Here is a 22,684-nt window from a genome sequence, read left to right on the forward strand (position 1 = left end):
ATATAAATATTAAATTGAATTAGAAATGAGTAAAACTTACAATTTTTTTTCTATTTTTAATATATTTGGAATGGTGAGAAAATGTGAAATGAATAAATAATTTGTGAAACCTTAGTTATTATCCAAAATATCTCCTGTTACATATTTAGGTTATTAAAAATATATATTATTAATCTCCATATCGTATATTTCTTTGTCATATGTATTATTTATACCATATTGATGTTTTTATTTATATTTTATTTAATCTCCTATAATATATTTTCTTACGATTATAACATATTTCTTACAATTATAATAAGTAAAGATAATTTAAATACTCATTGCTTTAAATAAAATTACGTTAAAAATGTTCTATGTGTAAAATACACTGAAAATTCTATGAAATTATTATGATTATCATATTTTTTGTCAGCAATTAATATTACTAAATTATTTGTTTACTTATAAACAAAAATATCTTACAATCTAGCTATAGTTAAAATATTATTCTGGATTTAAAATCAGTGTAAATGATAATCAAAATATTCTCAAAATATATTCATAATTTATTTAAATTTTATTATTATATATTAGTTGATTTAAAAATTACTATTTTAAAAAATACAATCAGGTTATTACGTTGTTATTAAAATGAATATTTATATACCAATAAGGGAAATTTCGAATATATTTTCAGTCCAAAACTATGATCCAAAAATATTATTTTCTTATTATTTTTTCATTTCCAGTAAAAAAAATCTACTATCTTCTACTAATGTCACAAATTGAAAATATAAATGATTTCTAATTCGATATAGCCTTATCATTTTAATTTAAACTAACAATATTTAGTGATTTAGACTATTATTTTTTTCTTACTTTGAGTCTTTAATATTTGTTTTGTCAAACTTCATATACTATTTTGATTTTAATCTTTCTTTATTTTTCGTACCTATTTCTTATATTTTAATTGAATTTTTTGCATTCACATTTTTCTAAGCTTTAAATTTGATTTTGTATTTCAAACAGTTGTTTCTGTTTTTTTTTAAATAGTCATTTCCGTTTCACCTTTTCAACTAAATATTTTTATAAATTTGCGATTTAGTTTTAAAATTTATGAGATTGTATTTTCTATATAAAGCTTATGTTATTGCAACATATATTTTCATTATATGAAATAAAAATGTAATGCGATTAACAAAATAAAAATGAAGGTAGTTTGAGGGTTTTTGTAAACTTAATATATCACTTGTGTATACAGCTTAAATCATATTAGTTCATAATTTTACCATATGTAAATGCGTGAGGAAAAAATCTCTAATAACGAACTTCCAAGTATTGTTCTAGGTTTACGTCCACTTTGTAATCGAATGTTATATACCAATTTTATATGTGACTACTTTTACTAATACGTATCATGGTTTTCTACTGACTGAAAAAAATAGTAGTTTATAACACTTGAACGGAAAAAAAATATAGTAGTTTATAACAGCTGCATGGATTAAAATATGAAAATACAATATTGTTATATAGTGGTGTCTTATATTTTAAGTTTAAAGTAATTATTTGTTTTTAGTGATTTTTATCATTGTTTAAACGTTTTTCACAGTTTTTTAATCATGTTTAATTATTATAGTTAATTTTGGTCTAATATAATTTGCATGATGGTTTAACAAATAAGCTTTTTCAACTTTGAAGCAACCATTTGCTAACTCACTGTAAGAAAAAGTAGTGTACAAATCAATATATCACTGAAAACTAATCTAAACCTGGAAGGAAGGAAAAATAGAAAAACGCCAATGAAAATTCTGGAGACATGTTATTCTTATTGATCAGTAGCCTGAACCACATAAAAACTCAAAAATGAAACATTGCATATTTAAGATTGATGAAAGAGAGCAAATGAATAATGTTGTTATGCCTTTAGACTGGGAATAGGTCATTTTTTTATTTTTTATTCTTAAATCCGTAGAGAGAAACAAAATGCAATTCAGAATAAATATGTCTAGGGAAGCAAGACCTCTCTCAACGTTTCTGGAATCCAGTAACAAATTTAAGAATATGTTGGGAAGTAATGAAGGGATTGAGGAGGCGAAACGTTTCTTAATATTTCCTGATGTTTTACGCAGAAACTCATTGTTACTTTATTTGAAAATAAAACTTATCCACTTGAAGCTTCTCATAATCAGGGACTGAAGAACCTCCGAGCATTTGCTGAATGAATCTGAAGGAAAACCAAAGGAGGATCTTAACCAAAATTCTCGAGACGTGAAATTTTCAACAACTAAAACCAAAGGATCATATAGTAGCAAGGCAAGATTTTACAGAAACCTTTAAGAACAGTAATCTTATTTCAAGACCTATTCGAAATTCTCAACTACTTTCTATTAGGATTTAGTTCAGAAAATGAATGTATCACTTGGTTCAAAAAAACTGGGTTTGAAGATTATTTCACTACATTATAGTATTCTCTCAGGACATAATTTAGTTAAGAACAGTAATCTTATTTCAAGACCTATGCGAACATGATTAAATTATTTCCGTTGACCTAATTCATATTAGGATTTAGTTCAGAAAATAAATGGATCACTTGGTTCAAAAAAACTGGGTTTGAAGATTATTTCACTACATTATAGTATTCTCTCAGGACATAATTTATTATGGTTATAAACAAAATTCTTTTCCAAAACTTAAAAAGCAGAGGAGGCTTGTCATAAAGCTCACACAAAGCAACAATAACTACATTGAAGACCACCACTGTGTTGGCATAAATCAAGTTATTATTCAGAACAGATCGTGTTTAAAAAAACATAATTGTCACAAAAGGTTAAGTAATGGTGGAATACAGGAAAAGAAACTACACCTTTGGTGAGAGTATCAAGAACTCCACTCCACTGGACTCGATACTTCGGGAAAAATTCTTTCTTGGCTTCCTTCTCTGACTCAAACATACCAAAATTCAGCACCTAATGAAACAGTAATGGGCATCACCAGATCCTGTGAAGAAACAAAGATGTAAATAGAATAGGTTACACATATTATTCTTTCTCTATTTCATTCAGACAGGATGGAAAGTAATATATATATACCAAACAAAATTTGATCTTTGATTTAATCTCTTATCTTGATGCATGGGAAGCTTTGGCCTATTTAGAGACTTGAAGGGTTAAAGAAAACAAAGCATTCTCTAATCACTCATTCCATCAACGTAGCTACCGAATACAAATGATCATAGATATCAGAAACAAAGACCTACCCAACTGACGGCTTTGATTCTTCGTTTCAACTAACAACGACAGACCAACTAAATAAATTTGGCTTTCAAGTGGATTCCTCCACTGAATAATTTAATTTAAGATAATGAATTGATAAACAGTGTTAAAACTCTAAATAAATAAAAATGGTCCATGATATACAGACTCATAAAAATGGTTTTCATCAAATAACTAAGTTATATAAGAGAGAAGAGTTATGAAGAGAAATAGAATAAACATACTGTATATTCCAGAATGGAATTATGCCAGACCAACAGAGGTAGTTGTTCACATGTGTTATATCGTAGACATTGAGATGAACCTGTGTAACGCCATCTCCCCTCTTCTCTTCACTCCCTCAATTGAGCCTTAGCTCAAAGTAGGCAACCACATTTTTACTCACAATTGTAACTTGTAGTATCTCAATTAACAGTCACGGTCGATTCATCCCTTTCTTCCTACGACTCTCCAAGACCAAAAAAAAAAAAAATTGAAATTTCATCAAATTAGATAGAATATGTATTATCTCATTCGAGACAGAATCAAACTCGAATCTCGAAGTTCCTTACTCTAAGAACACTACATCTCAGTGGGTCTGCTTCAGTTCTAAAGTCAGAAGTTGACAGCAGGAATCCAAAACTTTTTAACATATTTTTAGGTCTTTAAAGGAATACAAATCTCCAAAACGTAGATAGAGATAAAGCAAACGATGAGCTAAATAAGTGGGAACTAACAATGTTTTATATGCAAACGAAAAAGTGATAAGCGATAAAGTAGATAGAGATAAAGCAAGAAAACAAACATCTCAGTGGTGGTCAAAGTTCTAAACACGTTTATTTTCATCCTTTTTTTTTAAAACTGAGCAAACAGATCATTGGTGGTAGTAATCTTAAACATTGTTAATTCATCAAATCTCTAAAAAGATAGATTACGAAGATTTCACGTAAGTGGGAACTAACAATGTTTTTATTAAATAAGTGGGAACTAAAAACCAAAATTTTTTAGAAGATTGAAGATTGGAACTAAGTTAAATAATTTGGAACTAAAGGTAAAAAAATTGAAGATTTCATATAACCTTTTCGTCGATGAGGAACATCTCCAGGCTAATAAGCGTCGGGGTTCCAAGCCTTCCAGAAGTGTAGCAGAGGGAAGCGCAGCTGAGTTTCGTGGGTACCTAGAGATATCTCTGAAGAACATGACTTCTTCATCAGAAGCGGATGAGACAGGGGAATTTCCATTTGGTTTCGTCGCCATGGATTGAGATTAGAGCAGTTCTAGGGTTTAGGTTTGTACAAAGAAAGTTGAGTATATAAAGAAGCAGGAGAAGAGGGAGCTGAAACGAAATCATAATGAAGAAATTGATTGATCGAAGTTGAGTATTGATTATGTAGAAGACGAAGAAAAGAGGGAGCTGATACGAAAGAAGTCGCTATGGTTTCAAGCAGAGAAGACGAAGTGGTAGGAGGTAGATCCTCGTGACTTCCGTCCTCCGACTCCTTTCATTTTTTTTTCGGCGTATGTAAAATAAAGTCCAGACGTAATGAAAATGAAGCCCACACGTAAACCCACTCTAAATAATAGATTAACTTGAAGCCCATACGTAAACTCAGATATTGAAGCCCATCTGACGTGTCAAAATGAAATATTGTGATTGGAGGAATATTTTTAGTGACTTGGATAGCCTAACTATTGAGGATATTCAACTTTTAGTATTGTATTGATTGTCATGACAATAATGATAACTGGTTAAGCTTTACAAATAACTGGTCTCGGGGTCATTATTTATTTATATTATCATGACAATACTATCACACTCTGAGTAGGGCACGTCCAAGTCTAAACTCGTGGAACGTGTATGCTAGGATCAGATCTCCGCTTCCTTACGCGGCTGATCCAAGATTGATATTGTAAACTCAATCGACGTGATGGAGGTAATTAATACTCCATCAGTTTTTAAAAGATACATATTCTAAATTTTTCACATATATTAAAAAAATTCATTAAATATGTATTGTTTTTTTATGAATAACATTTTTTCATAACTTCTACCCAATAGAAATTTAATAAATACCATTTTTTCGAAACTTACAATTTTTCATAAAATCATACATTGAAAAAGTAAAAAATATATCTTTTTGAAACAATTTTTTTTTCCAGAACATACATCTTTTAGGAACGGAGTATATTGTGAGGAAAAGTTTATCTTTTATCGTATGATACGGAACTCGTTTTTTTTAAATCCACCCTTGTAATACATAACTACTCACATCGGGAATGGACTATCTCACACTGCTGGATTTGTAAAAGACGAAGCAAAATATACAATCTAACATTCCTAACTATAAGACGGTAGGGGAAAGTACCCAAAACTTATTTCAAACAAAATGGAGCACAAAATCCTGGACAAGACTTAAAACGCTGAAACATTACAAGCCATAGGTCAATAATATCAGTAACGAATAATCATTGTTAAACGGTTAGACGGTACACCACGTAGTAGGCACGATTATATCTTTAAAGAATATCACTATCTATTAATAAATGTGTACTACTACTACTACTACTACTAAAACTAGATCATTAATATCAACTATTGAGATCACAACAATTCAATATTTTAGTGACACGTGAATAACGAGATTATATAGTAGTTATATAAATTATTTATGGGCTTATATTGACGCAGATCAATTAATACAGTTGTTCCCAATGGATCACTAACTCAGCATAACTTCTAAGGTCAACTCTCAATCTCTGATAATTATTTCTTTGACTTTGATTACAAACAATTCGTGTTCATAATTAAAAGTAGAATTGCGTGAGCAAAAGAAATGCCAGAAAGGCGGAAGCACAAGGAGGCCAAGTGACCAGGATCCAGGCCGCAGCAGGCGTCAGGAGTGTTCAATATGTTAAGTTCGGATATGTCAAGAACGGACAAACCGAAGACCAAGGGCCGTCCTATCGCAGCTGGAATTTGGTTATTGGGTTGGGCCGAGGGAGGAACGTATTTCTCTTGGGTGTTTGCTTTCTTGAGTCTGATAAAAAGTTAGTTTTTGGGTTGTGTTGACGATTCTTAAGTCTTAACTCTATAAAAGACTAGAGGGTTTTTCCGGGCTACGCCCGGATTTTTCCGTATAATATGATTAAATTGAAGTAAACTTGCCTTTTTTAGAACTGAGTAGGGTTTTTTCTTGTGAAATTGTATTGTAACTCTTTTTATATATACAGAGTAATGCATCTCTTGTAAAATGATGGTTATGGCTGAAGTTATTGATTCAACTGTTATTATATAATTTTGGTAAGTGGTGCTATGCTGCTAGTATATCTGAAGTATTAGTTTTTATCTTATTACTATATACATTATTCTGTTGAGCTTGTATTAAGTTGCGTATTTCTTTTTTTTTTTTGTATTTTAAGCAGTTTTTTTATATATCAAATTTATATTTAATAGTAGTAAGCAAATAGCAAAATCTATAATATTTTGTAAAATTTATTTTTAAATATAAGTTAGATTAAAAAAATTCTTTACTGCACATGGTGCAGTTTAGTAGTTGTGTTTATAATAAATTAAATAAGGATCAGTATTTTTATATATTGTTGGGATGATGTTTGTGACGATAAGAACATGGAATTTTCTATCTCTCTTGGCTTATAAGGATCTAAAGGCTGCGGCTTGGTTGTAACTTGTAAGTAGCTTATATTATTTGATAATTTATTGGTCAATGGTAATCACAAAATCATATATTAATGTCTTTCCACTCCTAAACTCTGAACTATTTACATTTCATGTCATAGATGTTATCAAATATACATTAGAACTTGTTTCTGAAGACATAAATAATAAACTGAGAAAGTAATTCTGAAGAAGCAGATAGATAAAACAGTATACATGATTATAAGCTGATAATCATGCAAAGTAGACATGATGTTTCAAGGGGAAAAAAACACTGAAAAGTAAAACAACTGAAAGAAAATCATAAGTCAATACTTAAACTGAAAAAGACGTAAACATCATTGAAGCATGCAATACGTGAGAAGATGAGTGGGAGCTCAACTTCTAACATCTTGGACGCTTAGCTGTCGATGTCTCAGCATCTGCAGAGATCCTCTTACTCTCCCCATCTGCAGGGTCTCCACGGCCGTTGGAAGTTCCACACACTTCGTTTCCAGTCTTCACTGTTTCCTCGGACGTTGCAGCAATGTTGCTTTCAACCGAGACTTCTGTGGGTGGTGGGGTGTCTAGAGAGAGGATCTTGGTGACAGTAATAGCACGGGTATTGCCTGAGAAGTTGTGATCTGTAACTTTCACACAAAACTTATGTGTCTGTCCGATGATGCTGATTAGAGCTTCCGGAACAGGCACCTCATGGTCAGCTCCTTTGTGTTCATTAGCCTTGCATTCAAGTACAATAACGTGAGTTTAAATCATTTGAGAGTATAAACTGATGCGCAATTACCTCAAAGTAGTTGGTAACTAACTCGGATGCGTGCCTCCCAGTCAACTCACGACCAGCATCACCAAGTAGGACAAAAAAAGCTTGTTCACTGTTGTCATAAACTGAAATCTTTGCACGGTACCTGTTGTGAAAGAAACAGAAGCCAACGTCACAATTTTAATAATCAGAAACTAATAGCAGCGTAAGAGTAATTGAATATTCAGGCGAGAAAACATACTGTGCAACACCAGTTGTGTTAACCTTCTCACATCTTGTGTTCGTACAAATCAATGAAGTTGCGCCTTTGGTAGCCTTAGCATGGCACTCACTGCATCCAATATAGTACCAAGCAGAGCCATGCACAACATCATCAATCGTAGCCGTGCACTCAAAAAAGGCATCCTGCAACCGTGTATAAAATTTGATATAAATATCAAAGCGTTTCAAAAGGAGGAAGAAATATTTAGCTTTATTTTTACCTTTGCAGATTCCTGAGTCATGTAGGAGAATATTTCTGCTATAGTCAGTGCCTCACGTTTAGTAACCACCTCTGCACTAACCTGGTTAGCAATCTCTGGGTTAGAGGCAAGCCTGATACAAAACATAAAGCACTGTTCCAGTTAATCACTGCAATATGTGTAAGTGTGCGCTTCAGATGAACTTGTGAAAAGTAGATGTTGAAGACTTGGATACATACCAGGTGAAGTAATCTTTGGTTGGTTGGACGTCATAGTCCATGAAGAGCCGTGTGGAGGACATAGAGGTCAGGGCAAGGGTACCTGTCCAATAATGAAAGAAACATTTAAAACGAATGAGTGAAAATATGCATAAAAATGACAATGTGAAAATATATAAGTTGTACAAATGCTCTGCTTCTATGGATTAACTCGGCATGCTATATATGATTAATAAGGCTGTAAAAATATATAATCTATGTCACACATGATAAATTATCAACCTATGACAAATAAAAAACGTTTTTGGAATGTTTAATAACTTAGTATCTCATAAGCGAACAGTGGCAAACTTTTTCGAAAATGTGTCACTATTATCAATGAAAACATGAGTCTAGAGATAGAAAGATAACCTCCGAGACGTTTGGTGTTAACAGTCGTGACCAAAAGAACTGTGGGAGTATTTTCATAGGAATTGAACTTCTTGCAAAAGTCTGTTGCAGCATGGTCCCAAAGGTAGAGCTTCATCACAGGCCCACTGCAAAACAAAATAAGCTCTTACGGATTTAGGAACTACTGAGAGATGGTGACTTGAAAATAAAAAATACACTTACTCATGTGATTGCACATGCACCATAATGCGCCGAGAGGCTGCTATCTCCACTTCGTCAAGGATGGGACGCTCAATAAGGGTCTGTCCATTGACCAGTTTCATGTGGCCAACAACATCTATTACAATGTCCAAGAAGAGTGTAAGTTAGATGGTTAATAAAAATTCTTGGAATGTAACATGTTACTTAACAAACTGAATCAAGACTTAACAAACCGAATTAAAATAAGATTCACAATTCACAATTCACTTCAGATGATGTTCAAAACAAACCAAAAACTCTAAAAACTTGAACTAAAACTCCTGGTATGAACTTACTAACTTTACTACAAACCGATTGATTGAAAACAACTCATCGGCATGTGCCTCTTGTAATAATAACTTCAGAGGACGTTCAAAACAAACAAAAAATTGTAAAAGTATAATAAAAATTCATGGAATGTAACATGTAACCTAACAAACCAAATCTACAATAATATTCACAATTCACTTCAGATGATGTTCAAGACAAACATAAACTCTAAAAACTCGAACTAAATACATCTATAACAATGTCCATGAATAGAGTTAGATGGTTAATAAAAATTCATGGAATGTAACATGTAACTTAACAAACCGAATCTGCAATAATATTCACAATTCACTTCAGATGATGTTCAAGACAAACAAAAACTCTAAAAACTCGAACTAAATACTTAACCCCCAAAAAATATAGATTTCATTATCTAACCAGGAATATATACCAATGTAACTGAGAGATGACTTATAAAATTAGAGAGCTTACCGTAGAGGTCACCTTTGAGATCACAGTTAGCTTCAAAATCTTCATATGAATGAAACCTGAAACGGTCTTCATCAAATGAGATGGGAACCTCGTGAAGAACCGACATCTCAGAGTTCCACGTGAAAGACACGGTTGCGATATGATCAGCAACCCGATACATCGGTTTGTTTTTCGAACCGTAGAAGTTGTTGAGTTGGTAAACTGATCCTTGTTTCATATCAGGCAAATATTTTTTAATACGCCCCGGTGGGATGAATCCTTGAATAACAGTCCCCTGTTGTCAAAAAAGAATAACAAATCACGTTAGTAGATTGAAAACCCAGAACCCTACTTTAACTAATAAACCAATCTCATAACAATTCTCCAAATATATTCATCAAAACCCTAGCTCACTCTCCGAAGCTAAAACAAACGTTTAAAATTTTCAGAAAATATAGGTCTCACGGTTTAAAACAAACATCTAGAAGTAACACAGAACATTTTGAATGTGAGCAGAGCATTTTTTTTAAAATATTTTTTTTAAAATATCTATACGAAAGATCAAACAGAAAACCTAAACTCGAATCTCCAGTGAAAGCAGAGAAACATTCTAGAGATGTTTCATGAACAAAACCTATACATGAACCTGTAGGGGCAATAGAAAAGTTTAAACAAACGTTTAAAATTCTCAGAAAACATAGATATCAAGGAATCAAAACTATTTTTTGGAGAATTGACTCACCAGTTCGTCGATGAGGAGCAATTCGAGGCCAATCAGCGTCTTCTTGATCGGGTTCCGAGCCTCCCAGAAATGGATGAGTCGGAAGCGCAACTGAGTTGCATGCGGCCCTAGAGAGACATCTTTGAAGAACATAACTTTCTCATCAGATTCGGAGGAGACAGGAGACTTCCCATTTCGTTTCATCGCCATGGTCTAAGCGTGGAGTGGTTTTAGGGTTTTGGTTTGATTGAAAAGAAGATCAGTATATAAAGAAGGAGGAAAAGAGGAAGGTGAAACGAAATCATAAAGGAGTTATTGATTGATTGAAATGAAAGTATCGATTGCGTAGAAGTGGATCGATTGATTCTCGGCTTCGTTTCTCTTCGATCGGGAAGACGAAGTGATAGAGGTGAGGGGCAAAAGCAGACGCAGAAGAATAACTCCGACAAAGCCCAAACGGCACGCTTTTTGGATGAACGATAAAGCCCAAATGGCACGAATGGTACGCTTTCAGATGAAGCCCACACGGAGCAAGAGCCCGTCTGACGTGTAAAAAAGCTCGTCTCTGATTGGTTCGAATATAAACGCTGACGTGGCACGCTCCCTGCACTGCTTATTCCCCTTTTAGTAGTGTTAGATAGCTGGCTATCTTTGACAACTACAATTACTAATAAACTAGTGTATCATATTACAACGAAACACATTGTTAATGAGGTATCATATGATCACAGAATTGGTAACTTCAAGATAACTTTATTAGAGAAGGTATATATGTCGGAGAAGGCGATTGCAACTTTTGGCTAATTAGTGACTGGAATAATAGTAGGAGTGGTCACATGTCTTTGTGTCCATTTGTTAGAGAATGTTCTATGAACTCTGTATATGTACATGGTCTAACTCTTCTTTGTGGACTTCACGTCGACGAAGGGCCAGTTTACCTCTTCTTTTAAGTCTTCTCATAAGCCCATTTATCAAAGAACCCAACTCAAAACGAAGCGGACATGTTATTGAGTTGAACCGGATTATTGTTGGAAGTAAAACCCTAGAAGAATAACTCTTTTTTTTTTTTTTTTTTTTTTTGACAAAGGGCTTAACCCTAAAAGAATAACTAGTCCAATGATTATAAGAAAAAGAAATATTGTATTGCATGGTTTTAACTTTTAAGTTTTAACGTGAAATTTGATGGCGTCAATAAGTCCAAATATTAAGGAAGCATGGCGGTTTATATAAGGGAAATTGGTTTCTATGACTATGAAAAAACACTAATTAGCTACATAACCAATTTTTTTTAATACATATATACACGGTTTCACTTTTGTATAATAATTCTATTTTATCTTTCAACACAACCGGTGAAACCTGAAAAAAATAAAAAAATAAAACTTCCTAACAATTTCCTGTCAAAAGTTACTAGTGACTCTTTGATATTCATTTACCTTCTGCAATTAATTTTTTAATTTAGAGAAAGTGAATCTGTTTCTTCTCAGATTTGTAGAATTGTTGATGAAATTGTCTATGTGAGATTTCTGAGAGTATTTTGTGATCAAAAATTTTATCCCTAAATTCCAACCTTCTCTACTTCTGACACCACCAGCTCGCCGCTGCAAGTTACAGCCGATGCGGCAAGGAGCTTCACCCGGGCCGACGACGTTGCGGCTCTGTGCATCCATCTTCTCAATCTGAGATATTTTATTGAGTGAAGACGAAACGTGAAAACATGTAAGTTTTGATTTCGCGTACGAAGACGAGGAAGGAGATGAACAAAGATTGTATTTCTATACTATTTTATGAAATGAAACATATTGTCTTTTCTTCAAATTTGACTATTTTTTTTGCCAAGTTTATTAATATATAATGTACTATTTACAAAGTTATATTTCATTTGATGCTTGGAAAAAAAATTCAATCTTGTTAGTTGTTGTTTCATGTTCTGTTGATATGAATTTTGTATTGGTGTATGTATGTGTTCTACATTATGTGGATATGATTTTGTAAAGAGAAATAGTATATTAAACGTCAATGGAATATAATTTATTATGACATTAAATAAAATAGAATACAATGTGATGTTGAACGGAATGATATTCATACGATGTTGTCTTTCCACTTCTTTTCTCTAATGCCGTTAATCTTCACATATTATCTCTACAATCAATCTGAATTTGGGGTCAACAATTAACTTCTTCTATGCAATCATAAATATTTCATAATTTCACCGATATGTATTATTCTATCTAATTTGTTTCATTTTAGTTGGATTTAAGATTTATATTTAAATTTAGGGTTTATAAATGAGTTTAGGGTTTAGTGATTAAGATTTAGGGTTTATTATTTGGAAGGTGGAGGTTGAGATTGGGGTTAGCATTAACTTCTTTCATGCAAGCATAGTCATTTCATAATTTCATATATGTACTGTCCATATTTTGATATTTGGGTTAGGGTTTTATATTTTCTTTTAGGGTTTACTTATTAATTTTTTGGGCTTAGTTTATGTACTGTTTGAGTTGACATTTAGGGTAAGCATTAACTCATTTCATGTAATCATAGACATTTTAAGAATTGAACAATATATACTATACTAGTTCATTTGTTACTATTCTATTTTGATAATACTTCATATGTACTAGTTTGCATATTTTGATATTTGGGTTAGAGTTTATATTTAATTTTAGGGTTTAGTGATTAATTTTTTGGATTTAGTTTATAGAAGGTTTGGGTAAACGCTGGGATAAACATTACTTACTTCCATGTAATCTTAAACATTCCTTGCTATGGTAGTCCTATACTATTTTGGTTATATGGAATGTAATTTTTGTAACTTTTAATTCTTCAGGCTTTTAATTCTTCAGGTATGTTCACATATTTTACGTACTTTAAATACACTTTTTAATTTAAAGCATCTATTATTTTTCTCATTTTACTGCATACAGTTAAAAGTTAGGTGATAAATAATTTGGGACATGCGCTTTGTTTCCATATCTCTTATATATTAAAAGAGGAGCATTGCAATTAATGCGTTTACACCAATATTGACACGTGTCGTTTAGAGAGACACTCTCACATATTTGTTTCCTTATTTTTCATCTTTTGGAGCATGTTGGCATTTTTTTGTGTGATCGTAACGAGCTTTTGATTATAAACTAGCATGAGGATTGAAACACTTTCTAAAAAGTTTGTAATCTTCTTCACACCTTCGAGGTTTCAACATATCTCATCAGACATCAAGAGATGACAATTTTTATAGACAAAAAGGATTATAAATTGCAAACTGAAATGAAAAGAATTGTGTTTTAAGACAAAATAGAGAAATCCAATACATCTGTTAGTCTACTGAACATAGAAGTCTCCTCTTCCTTCTTCGCATGGCCTATACGACGACGATTCATCTTGGTTATTCTCGGCGAGGTTCTTGAGATGGGGACTTTAGTCGTGGACAAGCGTCACGCAAACTGAGATGAAAAGAACTGTGTTTCTCGATCGAACCTGTGAGAAATCCAACGCATCCGTTACTCCATTGTTGAAGTCTTGAAGAGGAGAAGAGAACATGTAAGTTTCTATTCATTAGATCGGCTTTATGAGGCGAATTCTTTTGCATCTTTGTGCATACCTGTTGATTATTACTGTCAAAAAGAGAACTCCTCTCCCATTGTTTCGTCAAGCTTAAAATTATCGTTATTAGAAACTACTGCAGCTCACGGACTCTTCTCCCCTTTCTTTCGTCAAGCTCACGAACACAAATGATAAAATTTTTATATTGCCAATGATAATAATTTTACGTTTGCATGGCTGGTTAGCACACTCTGACCTACCATATGTTCTTTTAAGCATACTATTTATTCTTTATTATCACGTACAAATTAATGGAGGCGGTGCATGCGAAGACAAATAGGGTCGAAGTCTTATGAGATCATGGAGATTCTGCAACAGATGATAATTGGTACATAATCTATAGGATAAACACACAACTTTCAAGCTAAACTAGAAGAGTCTCTTTTTCTTTTCTTGTGTTGTGCAGTTTGTTGTAGATGAATGGCTAAGAGAGGCACGTAAAAACCAAAAAAAAAGTTATATTCATATGCAACTGTTATTAGTTCCAAGTTGAAACTTCTGATTGTGGATTTACCGAATCGAACCGGCCGGTTCCGAGTTGGAACGTCTATTGAAATCAACGAAGATAAACCATGTTTCAGTTCGGTTATTTCAAGTTTACTATATGATTTCCTATTTTGCTAATATGCGTGATTGTGTTAGTTATGAATATGAGATTTACATATATTTCAAAAACTTAGTTTATGGCAATAGATTTAAATCGTAATATCAGTTTTATCTTTATGCGTCTTAATAAAATTGAACTTTTTATTTATAAGACTTCTTCTACAATATTCTTCATCCTTAACCTCCAGCACTTTTGTGAATTTTTCAAACCAAAATAAATAAGACTTTTATATTTTACGGAATAAAATACAATAAAATCCACATACAATTAAACCGATGTCCACATTTAACAGACTTTATGTCTTTTCATCTTATAAATATCAAAAATAATAATCTCATTCCGCACAACGCGCAGGTTATCCCCTAGTGTTGTTGTAAATACACTACAAAAAGCACGACGTCATCTACTCTCTCACTTGCAACTGGAAACTTGTTAAGTGCATGAATAAAACTGAACAATTTAGGATTTAAATGTCTAACATTACATTATGTCAAAATCATTGCCATTCACCTAATTTATGTTGGTTATTCTGAAAATAAGCCGTTTATATAATGCATGCTCTTTTATTTGTGATAATCTATCTACAGGCATCGAGATATATTTTTTCTGTACGCACCTATACGAAAAAAACATCGCATTTCTTCAAACCTTCAACACATGAACTTTAATGTCCCAAAACCTTGTTGATATCTTTTTATATATGTGCGGTGGTATTTGATAGAATCACTCTTTTATGTAGGACTATAGTGAAATAAAGCGCTACGTGATTTGTATGATTCATCGTGACAGTTGAAAATTGAAATTAGGGCTTGAAATTCTTTTCAATACATTTTTCTTGTAACAATTTCTCATTACATTTTTGTTTCTTTTGTATGTATTTATTTTAGAAATACCAAGATGTTTTTATTCTATTTTCTTGTTGGTTGTTTGTTTCTTTCCAATTTTTAAAATATATTTCATATTTTTCTTTAAAAAAACAGATTTTTTTTTTGTGTAACCGATCATGATCCCGAGCAGTACTATAATTGTGTGATGCGGGGCTCCACACAAGTCATATTCAGTTCAAGCTTTAATTAGGCCAAACAGTTAGATTTGTTCAGATTGGAGTATGTATATATTGGCTTTTAAAGGATTAAGAAAAAAGTGTAGTATATATATGAACTATCCGTGTAGACCACTCTTCATGACTTATTGAAAAACTGTAGGTATAAAGGATTAGGATTGATGTCGCTATAATGTACACGTGCTTTCTAAGTTTCCAACACATCCATCGTTGTTCTTAATTAGGTGATTTTTATGGAGAAAAGTGACGGAAAACAAGCCAATTCATTAAAAAAAGGAAACATACATAAACAAAACAGAAAAGATAATGAAGGATCGTATGGTATATCACACGACCCTTCCTTACTGCATCACACACAACGCAAACATATAGAGAAAAAAAAAGAAGGATGATGAAGGATCATATGGTATCACGTCCCTCCCTTATTGAATCACACACACAACACAAACAGCCACAAACGGTAATGATCAAACCAAAGCGTTTAAGCAGAGTCAAACTCGTAAAAGAAGAGATCATCAAAACGGTCATTGGTGACAGCTTTACCACCATGCATCAGCAGCCCTTTCTTACCATCAATTATCCCACTCGTGGAAGCTGACCATCCTCTAACATCCGGAGTCTCCTTCTCTTCTTCATTTAGAACGTTTCCGAGCGAAACATCTACATTTCCTAGGATCGGGATCCCAACATGTATTGATAGTCCTGTCTCCTCCTCTCCACCGAACTTATCCAACCTCTCCCATTTCAGCGTCTCTGTATCCAACGCAAAAGTCCCATCGATCAACTGTCCCGGACCCACGTGAGCTTGTGGATCCATCGCTATCTCACCTCCGAACAACACAATCTGTTTCCCAACAACCGCACTAGCAAAAACGCTCCTCGCGGAAGGCTTCTCACCAAATGTTTCCACTTGTGTCCACGTGTCTTCAACCGGGTCGTAGTAGTGAACATCATCTATTTCACATCCGTTGAACCCATAAACAACCCAAACCTTCCCTTGCACTACTTGGAGCCCGGCTCCTCCTCTTATGCTAACCGATTCTCCTGGAGTCGCACACTGTACCCACTTCTGATCAGCGATGTTGTAAGCGTCCAGGGTCTTGAGCCGCTCCGTAGCACCCACTCCACCGAAAACATAAACATTGGTCTCATCGGCTGCCATAGAGTGGAAGCTACGAGGAGCGGGTCCTTCTTCCACGGGAGTTAGCAGTTTCCACTCATTCGTGTTCGTGTCAAAAGAGTAGAAACCGTTGTAGTTACGGGAAGCGTCTCGGCCTCCAAAGACATAGAGGCTTGATCCAACTGACACCATTCGGACGCCTAAGCAAGAGAGGTGTGGAATGTCTCCCGTGGCTGGAGCAATGGACCAACTCTTGGTCTCGAGGTCAAACACGTAAAGGTCTTTATCAATTGGCACATTTGGTGTGAACTCGCCCCCAAAGGAGTAAATCTTGTTTCCTACCTGTGCTATGGCATGTGAGCATCTTAGCCCTGGACCCTCTCCATTTTGCTCCACCTTATAAGTTACTAAGATTTGTTAATTAACACATTTTTAAAGAGATTTACAATCTGATTAGATAATATCAAGATATACGCATTATTTTAACAAATATACTTTTAGTTATATATACATTTCTAGCCCCTATTACGTTAACTTTTCAAATTTAGTCATGCTTGTTTTCACATAATCGCATATACAATATAAACTCTATAAATTAATACTCGATAAATTAACAAACACGGTGATTTAATAAATTTTTCGGTTTCAAATTAAGCCGGTTGAAAATATGACATGAATCAATAAGATAATAAGATAATATTTTTTTAGAAAATTTTATATCAAAATATAGTCCCAATAAAATCATAAATTAATAATAATATATATAGTTTATATAAGTATAGACAAAAATATATTATTTATTTTATATTAATATATTTTGATAGTATTTACTAAATCAATATATTTTGATAGTATTTACTAAAATTATATCTTAAACAACACTTAAATTCTATGAAACATATTTTATATACAACAAATAATATACTAAAATAGTATAAAATTTAATTTCAAATTTAATTAATGTATATACAGTAAAATATATATATATATATATATATTTAATTAATAACTCTATAAATTAATAAAATACCATAATCCGAATATTATTAATTTATAGAATTTTTTTACTGTATGTGGTGTTATGTTGAAAAGGAGATTCATTTTTAATGTCGATCTAAGAGATTCCTACCTTTATCCAGTTTCCAAGCGAATCAAGAGTGGATGAGAAAGAAACATAGGCTCCAAGGGAGTGTAGAACATCCGTCGAACGCCCGTGAAACCCAACGATTTTCCCACCTTGGAGAACAAACTTTACTCCCGGACTCGTCTCGATGTGCATATTGGTTTTGCCTTTGTAAGTCTCGAACTTAAGAGCCACGATGGTTTCTTGAGTTACTTTCTCACGGAAAGCTTCTACGTAAACGATGTAGTCATCTTCATCAATCTCAAACTACATACAGAAAAAAAACAACTCTTGGTCCGACACCAATATTGAATAAAACTGATATTTTCAACCTTATATGGTATATATTATTAGTACCTCCTCAACTTCTTGTGTTTGTTCTCCATGTTCATCTCCAACAACCACTTCAGAATCATCAACATACTCAAATTTGATGAAGGCTATACAGTACTGGCCTTTACCTACATATACTTTTCTAACATTTTCGTGAACGCCATCATCCCATACATCTCCCTTCTCACCACCCTTTGCGTCCAACTTTTGGGCCATCGCTTTTGCTTGCGCTTGATCAATCTTACGAATATTACAACCTGTAGTTATGAATGTAGCAAAATCATATACAAAACAGTAATATGGGATAGAGGGAGAGAGACATGTTGAGAGAACTGACCTGGGAATAATGTAATGATTGATCCATATTGGGAAATTGCATGGGTATTTATCGACCCATGGGAAGTTCACATCGACGAATTTCTTCATGTATTTTATATCGTGCGGTACACGAGACTTTAAATAATGAATGAATCCATGTGGGTACACGCTGACAAACCGCAAGTAGTTGGATCGGAAATATATTTTCATTACACCCAATACAAGCGCCAACTCATATAATTTCCTAATTAGTCACACCCAATAAGAGCTACGCTACTTTCGTGGCAAATGCGCTATTAATGAAATACAATAAAACTTCTAATTTTTTTTTGTGAGAAAATAATCAAATTCCTAATTTAATACTTGATAACTGAATAGCGATGATATGTTTCGGTCGACTTAAATTTCATCTTTTCTTAACTACTATCATGTATTTTATAGTTTTGCAGTTTTGGTGAGGATAAATTATATTCCGTTTGCAATATTTTTATACATATGTTCATGAAATAACGGCATTATATTTCCTTCAATTTTATTTTAGTTATATATTCCATGGCGAATATTATTTTATAATAATTACAAATCTACAATATTGTATATGAGAAAATTTCTTAAAAAATTACATTATTTTTAAAAATTTGACTAAAATATATTATTAGGGATAAGATATTATAACTTTTCAAATATCCAATTGATAAAATTCTTATTTTAATTATTTCAAATATCCATGTTCCTAAGTTAGATCATAGGCTAGGTTTCAAGTTATATCACGAGTTCTAGATAAAAACTTCATTTATATGATTTTCTAAATTTTCTGAAAAATAATTTATATTATATATTTTGCCCGCATATATAGCCACAATTATTTTACACATATTAATAATTATTAACTATCAAAATATTTATTTAAGTTTTATTTTTATTTTGGTGAAAACAATCTATTCTTTTTTCTGCAAGAACTTCTATTAATAGTAATAAAAAATCAAAACAACAAAAAATTGCGTACGTTTTCGAATAATAATTACATTAGTGAGTGATAATATTTACATTAAGAAATTCCAACTAATATAGCGTTTGATAGAATACATTTGGGAAGAGCATATGTAAAATCAGCCTGCTGATTTTGACCTCTCAGCTTTCTTCTTGCAACTTTCATTTTGGTTGGTTATTTGAGTTATTCATACCATCTACTGGTAGATTATTGTATTTCATCTAGGAAAAACTATGTCGTTGTTTTTAACCAAAAAAACTATGTTGTTGTCCTTTTGAAATGAAGTTTTCAGTGTTAAAAAAGAAAACATTTGGGAAGAGCATATATAAAATCATATTTAGAACTTTAGTTTATTCTAGAATAACAAATTTAGCATAAATTTCGGTTCAAATAGATTTCTGTTCCGATTCTGTTGATACCAAAATTTTGTACCCATTCAGATATTTAACCTATTTTGATCCGGATTTAGTACTACTTTCGGTTCGGATTTGGTTCGGGTTTTTAGATAAGATAGTAACATTTCCAAAAACTGGTTGAACCTATTATACTTTAGTGTTTCACAACTGGGTTTTTGGTTCTAAAATATTGTTTTGTACTTAGTTAAATCCTAAAACCAAATAAAGATCCAGTGAAACAAAGATTAAAATCAAAATTTTGAAATGAAAAATAAAAAATACTCTTGTCACGATTCTTTTTGGTTCCAGTGAAATTTTCGAGAAATGAAATTATAGAATAAAGATAATGAAACAAAAACTATGTACAAACACATCATATCCGATAAACCCGAAGTGAAAACACATCAACCCAATAAACTCGACTATATAGAAAAAAGAATGAAGAGCACCATATAACTAAATTTATTAAAATAAGTATTTGAGTTAATTATTCATGTCATAGATGTTTATTTAGGTACTCAATGAAATCTTTAGTATTTTGGGTATTTATTTGTGATTAAGTTCGGATTTGGTATAAATATTTTTTTTTGGAATTTGGTTTTTTGATATTTTTGGATATCTATTCGGGTTTGGGTTTAATTTAGATAATTCCATAATCCAAAATACCATAAAAAGTCTCGTTCAATTATTTTTTATGGTTGGGTTTGAATACATTTTATTTATCAGATCAAATTCAGTTCGGATATCCCCTATATATTATTTGAGAAGCATTGCAACATTTTTTTGTAGCCACGTGTCATCACTAGAATGATTCTTAGAATCCTTAGAGAAATAGGTTGGTCCATCTAAATATATAATAAGCTTTTTATTAAATCACAATAAATACATTATTAATGTGCTTCATTATTTCCTTAAATAATATTACGGAATTGCCTAATGTGGCTAAAGTATATATGATAATTAATGATTTTGAATAATAAAGATTTGATAAAAATAAGTGTGTATTATAATTATATTTCTTTAATTTTAAGCTATTAAAATAAATTAAACAATCATAGTAAACATATAATAAAAATTTAAAAAATATTTATATATTATATTTTGAATTTTTAAAAACGAGTATAAATTACTAAACTGTTAAAAGTTTCACATTCAAATTTTGTGATCTATGATTTAAACCTTTTGTTATGACATGATACAAATAATTAAAAAATAATATAAGTTGAAAGTCTCATTTAATAAGTATCAAAAATAAAAGATATATAAATATATGTATCATTTTAAATTAAACTATATGCCATATAAAAATACATAAATATCTTAATTTTGAAATTTACTTTGAACATTTTTTTGATAAAAATTTTGAAAAAATATTGACAACTTAATTTTTTAAAATATTATAAATTATTACTTAAATCATTAATCTCACAGTGAAAATTTTGTTATCACTAATTTAGAATTTTTGGTATAACATATACAAATGATCAAAAAAATATGAGAAAAAAGCATCATCCAATAAATATTAATATTAAAATATACCATATATATATTACTATCATTTAAATTTAATTATACATCATATCAAATAGCAAAAATATTTTTTTGATTTATAAAATTTATTTATATGTTTGCACCAATTTAATTATATAGATAGTAGATAATGACTTTTTAATTATTCAATATATATATATAATGTTTATATATCTTAACCTAGTTTGTTTTATTTGTCCGTCCTTAAAAACTATGAAGCAATATAGTAATAATCTTTATAAAATTATTTTGAACTAGACGTTAACAAACTTTCCACAACCTCAACAACTTTCTATATATCACTGAAAGCGAAATTTACTTAAAATAAGAGGGTGTTATCGACAAATAAATTATGATTGTTATATTGAGTATGAATGGTGTCCAAGGAACGACAATGAATAATGTATTTCCTAACATTTTTTTAAAAAAATCATAATTCATAAATAATAATTTTCCTTTTCATTCCATACCATTCCTTTTTTTTGTAGAAAAATAAAGAACAAAGTTATTTCTTATTAAATATGGGATTGAACAACCATTCTTTTTAATTCCTGCAATTTTATTCTTTTACGTTCATTTCCTATTAGTTTATTATATTTCCAGAAATGCCACCAGTCAGATATTGAACAATAAATAATTATAGTAAATAATCAATAAAATATCAACAATAAATAATTATAGTAACTAATCAATAAAATATAAAATGGTCAATGATATGGACAAATAATATCTAAACATGATTTGGATTTGAATCTACATTGTTGAACATGATTTCGATTTGATTGAAGTAAACTTAAAATAAATCAAGGTGGTAATTCTCTAAATATTATATAGATAGTGCCTTGTTGAACATATTTTGGTTGAACGACATTTTTTAACACCAAAACAACATATTTATTTTATTTTTTATAACGTCCAACATATTTTATCATTTACATAATTTCCCTAGTATTTGATAGAGAAAAATTACTATCAGATAGAAAAAAATGATCTGTAATTAATTCATAGACTTACGAGTTAAGAGTTTTATGAAATTTTTTCATTAAAAGAAAATGGAGAAAAGTACTTTTATTCCTATTGGTTTCCTCCTTCAAAAGACTATAATACCAATATGATTAAAGAGCATTAGAAAAAAAAAAACATTTTCAAATATGG

At 31.5% G+C, this 22,684-nt stretch overlaps 2 protein-coding genes across 3 annotated transcripts; both read right to left on the minus strand.

Moving 5' to 3' along the window:
- Positions 1 to 4,948: 4,948 nt before the first annotated feature.
- Positions 4,949 to 12,578, minus strand: LOC103869759. Its single transcript, XM_009147838.3, has 9 exons — positions 10,462 to 12,578; positions 9,741 to 10,014; positions 8,961 to 9,075; positions 8,760 to 8,884; positions 8,370 to 8,451; positions 8,152 to 8,263; positions 7,911 to 8,074; positions 7,694 to 7,814; positions 4,949 to 7,629 (listed from the first exon to the last, which is right to left on the minus strand). Exons 1-9 carry the CDS (start codon positions 10,648 to 10,650, stop codon positions 7,294 to 7,296), a joined length of 1,518 nt encoding a protein of 505 aa, XP_009146086.3. The 5' UTR covers positions 10,651 to 12,578; the 3' UTR covers positions 4,949 to 7,293.
- A 246-nt stretch (positions 12,579 to 12,824) lies between these two features.
- Positions 12,825 to 20,951, minus strand: LOC103869760 (nitrile-specifier protein 1). 2 transcript variants are annotated; one of them, XM_033291874.1, is made up of 4 exons: positions 18,633 to 20,951; positions 18,320 to 18,552; positions 17,969 to 18,229; positions 12,825 to 17,235 (listed from the first exon to the last, which is right to left on the minus strand). In XM_033291874.1, the coding sequence occupies exons 2-4, from the start codon at positions 18,509 to 18,511 to the stop codon at positions 16,201 to 16,203; spliced, it is 1,488 nt and encodes a 495-aa protein (XP_033147765.1). In that variant the 5' UTR covers positions 18,512 to 18,552; positions 18,633 to 20,951; the 3' UTR covers positions 12,825 to 16,200. The 2 variants fall into 2 exon arrangements, with proteins under 2 accessions (XP_033147765.1, XP_033147764.1); XM_033291873.1 differs by having other exon boundaries at positions 18,320 to 20,951.
- Between the last annotated feature and the right edge of the window lie 1,733 nt (positions 20,952 to 22,684).

This window comes from Brassica rapa, chromosome A05, assembly GCF_000309985.2.
Source record: "Brassica rapa cultivar Chiifu-401-42 chromosome A05, CAAS_Brap_v3.01, whole genome shotgun sequence".
NCBI classification, from domain to species: domain Eukaryota; kingdom Viridiplantae; phylum Streptophyta; class Magnoliopsida; order Brassicales; family Brassicaceae; genus Brassica; species Brassica rapa.